This window comes from Haemaphysalis longicornis, unplaced genomic scaffold (genome assembly GCF_048455015.1).
Source record: "Haemaphysalis longicornis isolate Haplotype H1 unplaced genomic scaffold, Haemaphysalis longicornis Haplotype H1 scaffold_7, whole genome shotgun sequence".
NCBI lineage: Eukaryota > Metazoa > Arthropoda > Arachnida > Ixodida > Ixodidae > Haemaphysalis > Haemaphysalis longicornis.
Genome location: NW_027526422.1, coordinates 96,666,802 through 96,680,138, shown reverse-complemented (window position 1 = coordinate 96,680,138; position 13,337 = coordinate 96,666,802). Strand labels below are relative to the sequence as shown.

Here is a 13,337-nt window from a genome sequence, read left to right as displayed (position 1 = left end):
GGATGAAACCGGCTTCAGGACTCTCCGGGATGCCCGAACGTCAGGAAGCTTCGTCTGCAACATTTGTTCCTCTAGCGCTGCTCTGGCCCGTAAAGTGGAGGCTGCGGAGAAGGAGGCAACCGAGCTCAGGAGTGTAGTAATGCAACTGCAAGAACAAGTTCTGCAGTTGACCGCCCAGCCCCGCCTCTCCGTGGACAACAGCTCTGAGGCGGAGGCCACGATTTCCAAAGAAGGGGACCCAAGGCACGAGACACCGGATATCCTACAGTCACCGGATCACACATCGCGCAGTGGTCGTGTACAGGGTGAAGTGACGCCTACGGAAGCTTCCAGCACTCTTGACATCTCTGCGCGGCCTTCTCCTGCGCCGGCCGCTGACAAACCTGATGGAGTTGAAACTGGAGTTAAAACCCCAGTCGTCGAGCAGCCTGTTCCTCTTGTTCTCCCTGCGCAAGATGACTCGGCTACTAGATGCCTGCACTGCTCACAGATAGGCGGCCGAGAGTCGCCGAGCCACAATGATGCCGGTGCAAAAATCGTTGCCAGCTCTGTGTCACCCCTGTCACCGGCATCCAAGCAACAGCCGCAGGGAGGAACGCCCTCTTCCCAACAACACCGAGCATCGAGGTCGCATCCAGGCCCTGGTGACAAGTGTGTCTTCCCTGCTCAGAGTGTCGACCGTGAGGTCATCATTGTCGGGGACGGAAACGTGGGCGCGATTGCGACATCTGTACAAAGAGCAATCGAGCTGCCTAAAGCAGTGGGGTGTATGTACCGGAAAGGGAACAGCTCAGTGGCAACAGCCATGGAATCCATTGCCAGGTACGACCGCAAAGCTCGGCCAATTCAGCGACGCTACGTTGTACACGTCGGGCTCACCGAAGTGATGAAAGGCCAGCCCGAGCAGGTGACGCGTGAGCTGGATGGCGACATAGACCGCTCGACCAGGTTGCTCGTATGCTCCATACCTGATGTCACCAATCAGGGCGAAGAGGTACGGGCCGCCGTCATGCTTGCTAATGCCCAGCTGCGAAAGTGGTGCAAGCGAGCCCGGCATAGGTTCGTCAACCTGAACAAATTGCTGGGTCGCCACGATGTGGGAAAAAGAGGGCGTGCGATACAGTCCTCAAGGAATCAGCTTCGTCGCTGAAAGGATCTGTGAAGCTACTCAAGGTTTTTTAGGTCATCGGCTCCACCGTGGCCGCACGACGGCTCAGAAACCGCAGTCTTCGCAAGACTCCAAAATGCCGAGGAAGCATCGCAAGTCCCTTGCGTCACCAGTGCACAGGGCAACGCAAAACGACCACAGCGTCAACGCACCACACCACCCCCAGCACCAAGTACAGTACCAGGCTACTCCCCTTTGGCCACTGGCGTTCCCTTGGGAAAGGCCACCGCCCCCAACCCCTTTTGCACCTGCGACAGTACGGGTGCCCCATGGGTTAGGGACAATACCCCGGCCCCAGCCTCCTCCTCCTGCCCAACATTTACCTGTACCGCAGTTGTGGCCAACACCCCCGCAGCTAACGGGTCCACCCAGTGCGGGCTTCGACCTGTTCCGACTGGTCGGCGACTTCGTTCGCCACCACATGGCCCAACAGTGCGGGCAGTAGGGAGATCAACTAAGCTGCAGCGAACCCACCGCAGTCGTCGACGCGCACATCGTAGGGGTCACCAGCACCGTGTCTCCCGGCCAATCCCAAGAGAAAGTACCACATCGAGGGAAGTCGTGGAGAAACAGCTGCAAGTAAACCGCTCAACGACCCATGTTTTGCTGCCGAGCACACCAACAACAGAGACCAGTGGCCACTGTCGCAACACGGCACCACGAACTCATAACAACCAGCACGCCAGCCCCAAGACACGCAAAACTGCGAAGCGCCCACGCAGACGCAAAAAAGCGAGAAGTACGGTCGTGGGGTTCCTGAACATACATGGTGGCAGAAGGCGTGCTAGGTGGGAGGAACTATATCAGGTGCTACAGGAGGAAAGAGTGTCTCTATATGCCATAGCCGAGACCAATTTACGGGACCTGGAGGAACCGCCGCTCCATCCGGACTGGAGCTGGGCTGGCTCTAACCGATCAAACACTTCCCGGAAAGGGGGTGGTGTCGGCTTCTTGTGGCACAGGGAGCGGTCGTGGGAACCGCTAAATGGAGCATGCGAGAACCACAAATGGGTGACGGGGCGTATACACAACGCCGAAGTGATTGCGTGTGTGGTGTACCTCGGGGTGTCACATGAACACTACTCCGAAAACGTGGGCATTGCGCGATGCATAAGGGAAGATATCCAGCGCTGGGGCAGAGACAAAGAAGTCCTACTGTTGGGGGACTTTAACGGCCACATACAAGAACTGGATGGTTACCTTGACCACAACGGCGGCCTTATGCAGGCACTAGCTGAAGACCTCGAGCTTGAGGTTGTCAACCTGCGTGCGGACTGCGAGGGGACAATCACCTGGTGTGCCCGCGGCAGCAGCACAAGCATCGACTACGCGTTGATTTCGCCGGGCCTCAGCAAGATGCTGCATACGGCGCATATCGACGAGGAAGGCCGGTACAGCTTGGGCAGCGACCACAATAGAATCAAACTCGAGTTTGATGCATCACCATGGCGCCGGAAAAAGACGGAACACAGAAAACCAGCCTCACGGTACCTGCCTGTCGCAGCGTATGAGGAAGTGGCCAAGGAGTTCGAAGACAGCGCCAGGCGCCGGGCTGCGACGACATACGAAGAGTACGTCGAGGAGCTCCGGCGAATCATGCGCAAGCATGAAAAGAGAGTCAACTCCCGAGGAGGACCCCGTAGAAAAAGCTGGTGGGACAATGACGTACAGGCTGCACTACGGGCTCGACGGCTGGCTAACCGGAAACACAGGCAGGCGGTCAAGACGCTGAGCAAGGAGGCGGCGCAGGAAGCCTGGAAGGATTATCTGCTCAGAAAGCACGAGATGCAAGTCGTGACGCAGCGAAAGATAGCGGAAGCGGACAACCGCAAGCTACAGGACATAAAATCAGCGGGAAAAGGGGCGACGGCGAAATTCTGGTCGTATACGTATCATCCCTGGACAGGAGAGCTTCAGCAGCTGAAATCCGTGAGGAAGACTCCGGTGCGGTGACGGATAACCTACAGCGACACCTCACTGAACACATCCGCCGTCTCTACGTGGCGCCAAAAGAGACGGACTGTAGTGCCAGCCCACCAGATGCGCCGAGAGGTGCCAGCGCAGCAACAGGATACCTGAGCCACTTGGAATGGACAGTGTCGCGGCTAGCGCTGGACAAGGCGAAGGTCCTCGGAGACCAGGCAAGAGAGCAGCTGGCCGATATCTATAGTGGCATACTCGCTGGCCAGCCAATACCAGCAGACTGGACCCGAGGCAGGGTAATTTTGACCCCTAAGAAAGGCGGGGACAAAGGGCTACTGATTGTCACCTCGCTTTGCGCAACTTTTGCCATGCCTCTACAATTGTGTGTAAAGCCGAGTCTGGGATTCCAAAAATAATAATTTCAGCGTTCCCATGATAATAAAAATGCCTTACGATTGCTTAGTTTTTCGATTCGATGTTTTCAACGGCACTCCATGCTATCTATGCATAGAGCCGAAGAATTTATTAATGGCTTGTAAAAAGGTAGTGCAGTTCATGCCTTGTGATACTCTAGTAGAAAAAACTTTATTGAAAGGCTGTTTCAGTGTTATGTACGTTCAAAACCCATTAAACAGTGCCCCCCCCTCCCGAGTTGCCAAAAATTTGATTTTTAGGCTCTAAGGTGACGTAATAAATGTCTGCTCCAAATCAAGGTTCTTCTGCTCCAAAATAGAGATTTCGCTGCTCCAAAAACTGCTCCCAAATCTGATTCAGCTGTCTCACCCCTGATGGATGGCACCGCTTGTTTTATTGGCGTTATTACCGTTCGGGGTAATAATCGTCCTAGCTGTTTTTGAGATATCAGGGAGCACGCTGATGGTCGTGTTCGTCCAGTTTACCGAACAGAAAGGGTGGCTAGCATGTTATCTTGCACCCAGTAAAATACGCGCCCAACCGCTATGACGTGAAATGCTGCTGCATGGACGGCAACGTGAATGCACCGTGTGCTGTGGTCTTCATTGTATTTTCAACATCTTCCTCACCCACTGCGTTGGCATTGTGAACAAAGAGTGTTAGGATATATTACAGCGCAAGGTCGCATTTGGTGTACTTTAAAGATCCATATGTCTTAAATTATTTCGGGCACCTCACTGCAGAGTGCAAGTGGTACAGGAGTAGGTTCTGTCTTTAAAACCCCTTCATCAGAAATCCTGCTGGGTATAACTACAGCGAAATAAGACGACCAGAGGGCAAGATAATGCGCAGACGATTGCTCATTGTCTCATCCTTTTGACATCCATGTTCTGTGTAGTTATACCCTGCACAGTCTGAGGTAACGCGGCACCAATTAGCCCCGTTTGTCGTCCTTTAAAACCGCATTTAACAGCCCTCGGTGCAATCAATGTAGCGGTCATTTTCAGGTCGAGGGGCTTGAATCTAGTGAACAGATGAAGCCGTGGGGGTGGAAGGTGCAACTAAAGGCATCAGGTCATGGCTGATCTAGGTTATGTTGCTCACTGCGTAAATGAATTTTCTGCGGTATTCGTCTGTTGTCTTCACAGCCAGCTTCTTGCCAATGACTGTGAACTTATCGCACAGAGCAAGCTTTGCTGTCTGCCAGAGCTGTGCTGCCTGCTGTGACTGGGCCAGTTCGAGAGATGCTCAAAGCTAAAAGGAATAGCTGTGGGGATGTTACTCGCTGTCAGGTTCGGTGGACAATAATAAATAAAAGAACAAACTTCTGAAGCGAGATTCTGTTTATATAACCTGAAACCAAATCAAACTACACACAATGAGCTAAGCAACAATGGGTAACTAATAAACAATGGGGAATTGCAACAAAGCAATATACGAAAGGGTCCAGAGTTCTAACAACCGCGAAAGAGTCGAAGCCAGGGAACGGAAAAAGGCAGAGTACATGTTCGCTGTCGGAACGGGTTGTCCCACGCGTCCGAGAAGCAGAGCCGTGGTGTTGCGGTGCTGCGAGGTCTAGGTGATGTCGCGGCCGTGGTGGTCGAGCGCGCTCCCAGATCCCGTTGCAGAGTGGCCAACACAGCTGTCTTAGGGCGTCGCTGTCTTTCACCGACGCACGGCGAGATGACTTCCTTGCGGAGCAGAAGTTCTGGAGGCTGCGGTTGTGGAGGACCTCTTGGGGCACGGCACGGGTCTGATCGCCCGACCGCTGTACATCCTGGTCACGCTCCACCCTCCGACTCCCTCGGTGTTCTTTACGGGATCGCTTCTGCTGCCGGCCGCTGTTGCTGGTAGCTCCCAATTGGCCGGCAGCCGGCGCAAGCTCGGGCTGTGGTCACGAGCGCTCGGCGCCGTGGCCGGTGTCGATGACCTTCGCGCCGCGTGCCTTGTGTGTGTCTTGTGGTCGTGGCCCTTTCTGTCATACAATTTCTTCGCATGACATCACACAAAAGCCACTGCTGAGCCTTCATGCAAATTTGTGTTCACTAATTTGCCACACTAGGTCAAGACATCATAATACCTCAAGTAACCAGACCAGTGGTGGCTTCATAAAGGGAGTATAGTTTATTGTTGAAAATTAGTTGCAAACACAGCAGGAACAAGAGAGGGGACGACAGCGGTGCTTACTATCAACTGTCCCCTCTATTGTCTCTGTTCTCTTCACGCTTAAATCTCAACGATCTATGTTCACCAACTAACTCATCTCTCCATTTTACTCCAGTTTTTACTTCAGAATCTAGTTCATTTCTTTATGGCAAGATGGTGGTGTCCCAGTGCACATCTTCGGTCAGTGCTTTCAGAACTGACTGTGGTTTCTCATAGCTCCGACTATTTGTACCGGGAAACTTAAAAACGGCTGGTCATCCTTGCTGGTGTCATAAACTGGGAGGCTCATTTCCCTATAAAACATTCAATTATCAGTACAAAGATAGTGTTGGCTATCTTTTTTATTTAACTCTGACTTCTTGCTGTAATTATGGCTTCTTGGTGGCTTTCTTCGTTATTTCACCTTTCTCCGCAATAGTTCTTTGGGTCATTAAGGTGGTATAAATTTTTCCTTACACGTTGTTACAGGTATTGGTGTGTGAGCACACATGCTTTTCTTTCTCAAGTTCTGCCTGGTGCATTCTCAATTCTCACTCTGGTCTGTTTTTCTTTTCTCTCACTACCAAATCCGTCATCCAGATCAGGGCCGTAGCCAGCATTTTTTTTCGGAGGGGGTTATGGGTTTTGGGAAGGGGGTAGTTTTGCCGAAAGTAACAGTAAGGTATGCTTATGCGCTGCCTGGAAAAGATTTCGGGAGGGGTTCGAACCCCCAAACCTCCCCTCTGGCTACGGCCCTGATCCAGATGAATGTTATTTTTTGCTTCTGATAAATTGGACTGCCACATCCACGGCCCCTCGATTCGAACCTCCTGCTTCAAATTGAGGGTCCGTGGCACATCACTTGATTCCTCATGTTGGTGGGTCATTTTCAATGCAGTGTTAGTGCTTGCCAAATTAGTCACGCTAAAGTAGCTTTTCACAGCTCATAGATGGCCCATTAGTTTTTTCCTCATTATGAATCTCCAAATCCTTGTGTTAATGAGAAATTGTGACAATCTTTCTTGCATTAGGAGATGTGTATTAGTACCTGTAATTGCGGAATTGGGGAGATTGATGATGGGAGGGAGACTTTTTCCCACAATTGACATACCCCTGTTCAAAGTTTGTTGGGTGCCAGTCCTTGGAACAGAACCTGGGGTGACAGGCTAAGCTGAAGAAATAGAATTCGCATGTCAGTTTTTGCGTGGCATCACTTTGTGTGGTGTTGGCTGCTCTGCAATACTGAGGCAGCTTTCAAAGGTAAAGAACTGGCTGTCAGGATTGGGAGAGTTGTTGGTCAGCAGGGTACCGTGGATACCGCAAAAATCAATGTTTTTCAGCATGGAGTTGTAGTTCCTTATCTTATTCACATTCCAAATTTATGCATTACGAAAAAGGAGACAACAAAGAGGTACAAACCTTGGCCATCTTTCTATTCCCCTTAGTCCTCCCTCCCCCGTTCGCTTTTTGACACTGCTTGTGTAGAGGACAATGAATATTTTTCTTTGCACTTGCTTTTATGCTGCATTTTTGTGCACACTAGTGAAAGCAGAATCTGCAAAGCATAAATAGGTCACTACCAAAAAGAACAGCCATAGCCTACTCATTAGTGCAGTCCAGAATACTACTACTAAAAGTGCTGTCCCTCTATTCAATTGAGGTCCAAAAATTCCCAGTTTTCAGAATCAATGCACTGATCGGGTGTCGCCAATCCCAGGGTGACACTGCACCAGTGGCGACCTGTGCGCACGACCCCTGCTGGCGGGGGCTAGTGCGCGATCCCCTCGATGGCTCCGCCTGCTGCCTGGCCTGCTGCGCCCATGTGCTGCGACACTGGTCACACCGGTGGAGTGCGCCCCGAGCAGCGGCTGCAGCCCGGGCTCTGGCTTCGGCTCTGCGCGACTTGCCTCGGCCCCTGCCGGGACCGCTGCGCACGGCGGCTGCCCCACCCGTCTGGGCCCTGACTGCTTCGGCTTTGCACGGTTGGTGGTAGCCGTCTGGCAGCAGCTTACTTTTCTGCAGTTGCTCAGTGCGGTTGTTGACCTTCCCTGAAAAGTGTCACCTTGGGTGGGACACAGACTGTTCCTTTTTTTGCATCCGTGGAACAGCAGCCTGGTGCACTGAACCCCTTAAAAATGGTTTACTAATCCTAAGCATGGATTTGATCGCTATCTCCTGGTAGATGCCTTTTTGCGCAATACTAAAATATCATGTTTAGTGCGCACACACCCACATGCTTGAAGCACCCAGCTGTCAAGGTTGAAATAGTAGTGAAAATATTTTCTAGGTAGAATAAATTCTCATTAAGCACCCACATCTCCGGAAATGCTGATGTGGACGTTCAAGAAGTCACTGCATTTGGAAAAGAATCTTTCCAACTAGATAATGACAATGTGGCTAAATGACTAAATAAGTACTAGGGATCACTTGTTTGTTTTTCTACCTTGCACGCACACCTCAGTATAAGAAGCAACTATTGTCTGCAGGCTGACTGACAGTAGAATGCACCCGCCGCAGTGGCTCAGTGGCTAAGGCATTGCGCTGCTGAGCACGAGGTCGCGGGTTCGATTCCCGGCCGCGGCGGCTGCTTTTCTGATGGAGGCGAAAAGCAAAAACGCCCGTGTGTTCGAGATTTCGGCGCATGTTAAAGATCCCCAGGTGGTCAAAATTATTCCGGAGCCCTCCATTACGGCGCGCCACCTCATCGCCTGCGTTGCGTCGGCGCGTTAAGCCCTACAATCAAATAAAAAATCAATGACAGTGGAATGCACCATTATCAGGTGTGAATTGTGATGCCCCGTGGGATTTCTTGCAAATTTTATTTGTTTGATGCTTAATTTCATTTCGTGCTTTTGCCTCCCACTCTGCACATAGCCTTCATGAACCGGACGCCTGACCCCGAAGCCAGGAACGCTGCTGGGCAAGGTGTGTGTAATTTCTGCCCCATTTTGGCAGTGGGAATTAATTTGCATAGGTTATGTATTTAAGAGCTAAAAAATGTTTTTGTCCTATTTGTTCCTTTTTTAGTGCACAGCACTTTGGTGCCCGCTACTGTGGTTTGGCATTCTCGCCGGCCTCATAACCGAGCGAACAATGGGAATACCGAACACTGAAAAAAAAAAGACGGGGGAGGAGAGTGCCGCGAAATTGTGAGGGGGAGGGTGGTATGCTGAGTCCGCACCAGACACGTTTGTGAAAACCACCCTCAGTGTCTAGTGGCGCCCAAGAAAGGAGGCGCAGAACCAGGCGTCCATGAAAGCAGGTGTCTTGTTCTTCCAAGTTCACAAAAAGCACAGAAGCCCAGCACATGCTGCGTGCTGCATGTTCATCGGTTCTCCAAGTCTTTCGTCTTCGTCATCCTCCTCGTTGCATGGCTCATCTGAACCATGTGGCATTTGTGCGGGAGGTTCAAACACGATTAACAATAGCATGCTCGGCGGCACCGTGGCGTTGTAAGATAATGGCAGAGTAGTGCGCGCTGCCGTGCGTTTGCTGATCACGCGATCACTTCCTGAGACGCAGCAGCTGTGCGCATTGGCCAAGAAGACTGCATTTCACAGTGCACAGAAATTTCGCATTAGGAAGTACAGTCAAACCCGGTTATAACAAAACGGGATTTGTGTGGCATACAAAGTAGTTCTATATAACCGATTTCACTTATAACAAACATCAGTATCGAATTCGTTATAAACAGTGTGAACTGTTGATTGAACAGTTGATAAGGAAAGAAACACCATGCCACGCACAATGAATGGTAATCTTCTCCAGAATAGATTTGTTGCATATAAGTGTTCACCTCTTTGCACTAGGCAGTGATTTTCGTTTACACCATCAATGAGAATCGCTTTCTCGACATGCAACATCATATCGACGAACTCTGGTCCACTCCCCTGCATTTCGGCAGGGCTTGCCACTGATTCGTCATCATCTTGTGCTGCAATGCAAATGCTGCAATGCAAGTGCTGCAATGCAAGTGCTGCAGTGCAAGTGCTGCAATGCAAGTGCTCTGAAACGTGGGCAACTTATGGTACGGCGTTAGTGCTGGAATCATGAGAGCAGCACTGCAGGTCTGGCCGTATTTTTTTTTTCCTCTCCTTCCTAAAGCGCGATAGGTTCCTCTCCTCTCCTTCCTAAAGTGCCATAGACAGAGTTTGATATATCGAATGTTTAGTTCGCTGCAAAAACTACATTTTACGTGCATAATGGCGGAAGAACTTTGAGTGTTCGCTACAAAACATAATTCGCTCTATCAGAGTTCGTTGTATTCGGGTTTGACTGTATTGTAAGCTTCAGTCTTTTTTTTTTTTTTTGTTATCCTGTTGACAAGACTAATAAATACCATGGAGACAAAATGCACCCTCCTTTCATTTGTAAGTGCTAGCATTTGATAACTAGCTCAGCTACATTCCAATCTTAGGGACATTAATTATCGGTTATGAAGAGGTTGTTAATTATTAATTTTAAGAGGTTATTAATTTCGGCAAACTTTTAAATTTCTCCCGGCTCAGTGTCAACAGTGACATCATTGGTGAGGCACCGTAAGCAAAGTAATCATCGTGTTCTGTTTATGCTATCATTCAAGCAGCATGACCAGATAGTACCAGAGGCACCAACAGAGTTTGTAGGAGGTAGCTTTTATCAATAACTGCCAGTCACACGAACTAGTCCTGAGGCAGTCTGAGAAAGTGGCTAGAGAGTACATGCCCTTTCCTCTGCTTTCCTTCTTGGCTGGTTATTGTTTTCAGTTGTTGGCCTGATAGTTATTCTCGTGGGGCAATCTTTTGGATGAAACACCCCACTATTTTGTCCTCATGGTGGTTGTTTTATGACACACAAAAAGAACATCTGTGCTGGTATTTTTAAAAGTCATATTAAAGCAGAAATTCTTTTAATCCCATTTGTATAGGTGTGTGAATAAAAAATTTTTGGCTTCGAGTGTCAAACAGTACATTTTTCAGTATAACATCTTTGTTTTGTTGCTTGTGAAGCACAAAAACATAGCTACAGTGTAATCTCGATGATACGATTCTGGGTGATACGAATTTCTGAAAAGTCCCGGCGAAATTGCATTGTTAGCAATGGGAAAAATTTCGGCTGTTCCGAACGGACCTGCGCGGCCCGGCGGATGATACGAACGAGCCGGCGAGGGGCCCGACTGCCGAACAAGCAAGTGACGGCTCTCTCTCCCCTCTTTGTCGCTCTTTCTCTAGAAACGGCCGGGCCGTTGTTTTCTGCTTGCTGACACCGCCGCGAAACCCCGCACGCTTATCGCGGCGTGGCCGTCTGCGGCCGCAAAGTGGCGAGGCCGCTCGAGCGACCGCCCCAACCGCTCTTTAAAATGCCGCTCAAGGCAGACGCTAAGTTGCTTGTGCGGTAAAGGAGCTGATTATGCATGCGAAAACGGTACTATAAAACAATCCACGGCACTAGTGAAAGCGCCCATGAAATATCTGCTGGTGTGCTAAGCCTAACGGCCTAACCATTTCCGGCGGAGCTAAGCCGGTTGTCTGGAGCGCTTCGCAAGTCGTCAGGCTCCTCCATCCTACCGCGCGCATCGTGCGTCATTTTCTGGTTGAGGTAGGAGCTACCGCGGGCGCGAAATCGTCGATACAGGCGTGAAAATACAGTGCGCGCAAAGCCGAGGTGTGCGAATCGCGCGCAAAAACGCACCATGCGGTTCACGCTTGACTTACAGCATGTAGCGAGCTTGGGCACTGCGAGTGAGGTGACGAGCGCGAAGCGTTACGCGCTCCAGAAAGGACTACTTTGCGACGTGGGGGTAAAAAAATGCAGAAGAAAATCACGAATTTATCAGGCGAAAGTAAAAAAAGAAATACACAAAAACTTTTTTCAGCGCTACATTTTTTGGTCTGTATTGGTTCATACGAGTTTCGGATGATACGAATATTTTTCGCAGTCCCGCGAGATTCGTATCATCTAAATTTTACTGTATATGTAATAAAGATCAGTTTAGTGCAGTATGGAAATACGTATGATTTCACCTACTTGTGTTTCAGTTTAGTGCAGTATGGAAATACGTATGATTTCACCTACTTGTGTTTCATAAAAAACAGTACAAGAAATACTAGTACAGTGTAGACCATTTGTAACGTAACCGCTTATAGTGCGGGACCAAGTATAACGTGGGTTTTTGTGATCACCGGTTTGCCACCCATAGAACTCAATGCATAAGCATACGCAGCTGGCCAGAGCACAATATTGTTCATAGTACGGTTTTTTGGGCGAGCCCACTGATAGACTGGCGCAGCTGGGGTATCGTTTTACGGTTTTGAGAAAAAAAAAAAAAAAGACGGAATCAGACATCTGACCCAGCGTGTGCTCCCTGCTCTCCTCTAAAAAAATAGGCACTCTTTAGTTCGCGTGGTAACCACAACTGCCTTTGCTTGATGAACCTCGTAAGATAGTGAAACCCCCCCTCCCCCCTCCGCTACCCTCCGCGCGGTAAGTGGTTTCTATTAGAATGTTGTGCAGACAAACAACTGCCCTTTCCCTTCTTGAACATTTGGAGGTAACGAGCCGCGACACCAGGGGTTCCCACTAGCTGTATGCAGTGGCAATAGGGACCGGGCGGCCGTTGTATGGCACCACCGTCGCTTCAGCGAACAGCGCTGCCCGTGGCGAACCGCTCGTCAGTGGAATGCCGGTGGCGGTCAGCGCAGCGTAACTGTGCATGGCTTTTTGTTGTGTTTTTGCAGTGCGGCTTGCAAAGCGTACGTAACCCCACGTGCATTTTTCAGATCGGTAAATCTTGAGCGTGGATGTGACGTTTACAAGGCATGCCATGCGTGTGATTTACGCCCATACTCAGTATTTACAAATAGCAGACGACGCTCAATGCGCCAAGCTGGAAGTCAAGCTGGAAGTGAAAGTTCGTTGCTTCATGCAATTTTTTTGATGCCTGCATGCAGTTTCGCGTATCGAGGAGTATACTGCAGCTAAATGCTCCCACAAAGCCTGTGAGTGCAACCGATCTAGGAATGCTGCGGCGCTGGCCTTGGGCAGTTGATGACGAAACGGCGTCGACGAAAGACAAAGTTGGGGGTGTCTTCTAAGATTTACCTCAAAACAGAAATTGTGATGGACGACGCTTCCGTAACTTTATTACCTACGGCTGAAACGTGTTTAATTTCACAGAAATGCTCTTACTACAGTCATCGGGAATCGTTGATAGAATAAATACCACATGATAGTAGAACATTAACGCTTGTCGTGGAGAAGCATTGCTTTACAAGAATTGCAATGTTTGGTGGCTAGTTGGTAAATGGTTTTTCAGAAACCAATTCCTGCGTGGCTGAAGGACGCAAGACAGGAGGGTGCCGGAAACCTGTACTCGGCTTCACAACTGAATGCTGCGGCCGGTTTACAAGCTGCCACCTACGCTTGAAAAATCATGCCCACCTTCGTCTAACGACGATGAGGAAAGCTCTATCGTATGGGTTTCCTTGGTTGCCTTCTGGATTTAAACTTTGACTAGTTGAGCGTCGAATTTGATCAGTACGCAGTTTGGTCTTTTGATCGCAGGGTCTTTGACTTTGACCATTTTCCATTCGATTCCGCAAGAAGAAAGCTTTGAGTTCAACCATCATAATCATTAGACGGAGGGCTAGATGATTTTGCTGCTTAATTTTGAACTTCCATGCCCCCCTCTCCAAATCTAAACTTTGTC

The 13,337-nt window shown here is 49.8% G+C and overlaps 1 protein-coding gene across 1 annotated transcript in view; it reads left to right on the top strand.

The window, feature by feature from the left end:
• The window catches only part of LOC144146138 (uncharacterized), a gene marked incomplete in the record, with an annotated part of 88,655 nt that overhangs the window by 1,497 nt on the left and 73,821 nt on the right, over nt 1-13,337 (top strand). The window contains 2 exon segments of the mRNA XM_077678094.1: nt 7,368-7,632; nt 8,525-8,575. Of these exon segments, the coding sequence (XP_077534220.1) occupies nt 7,368-7,632; nt 8,525-8,575 (316 nt within the window).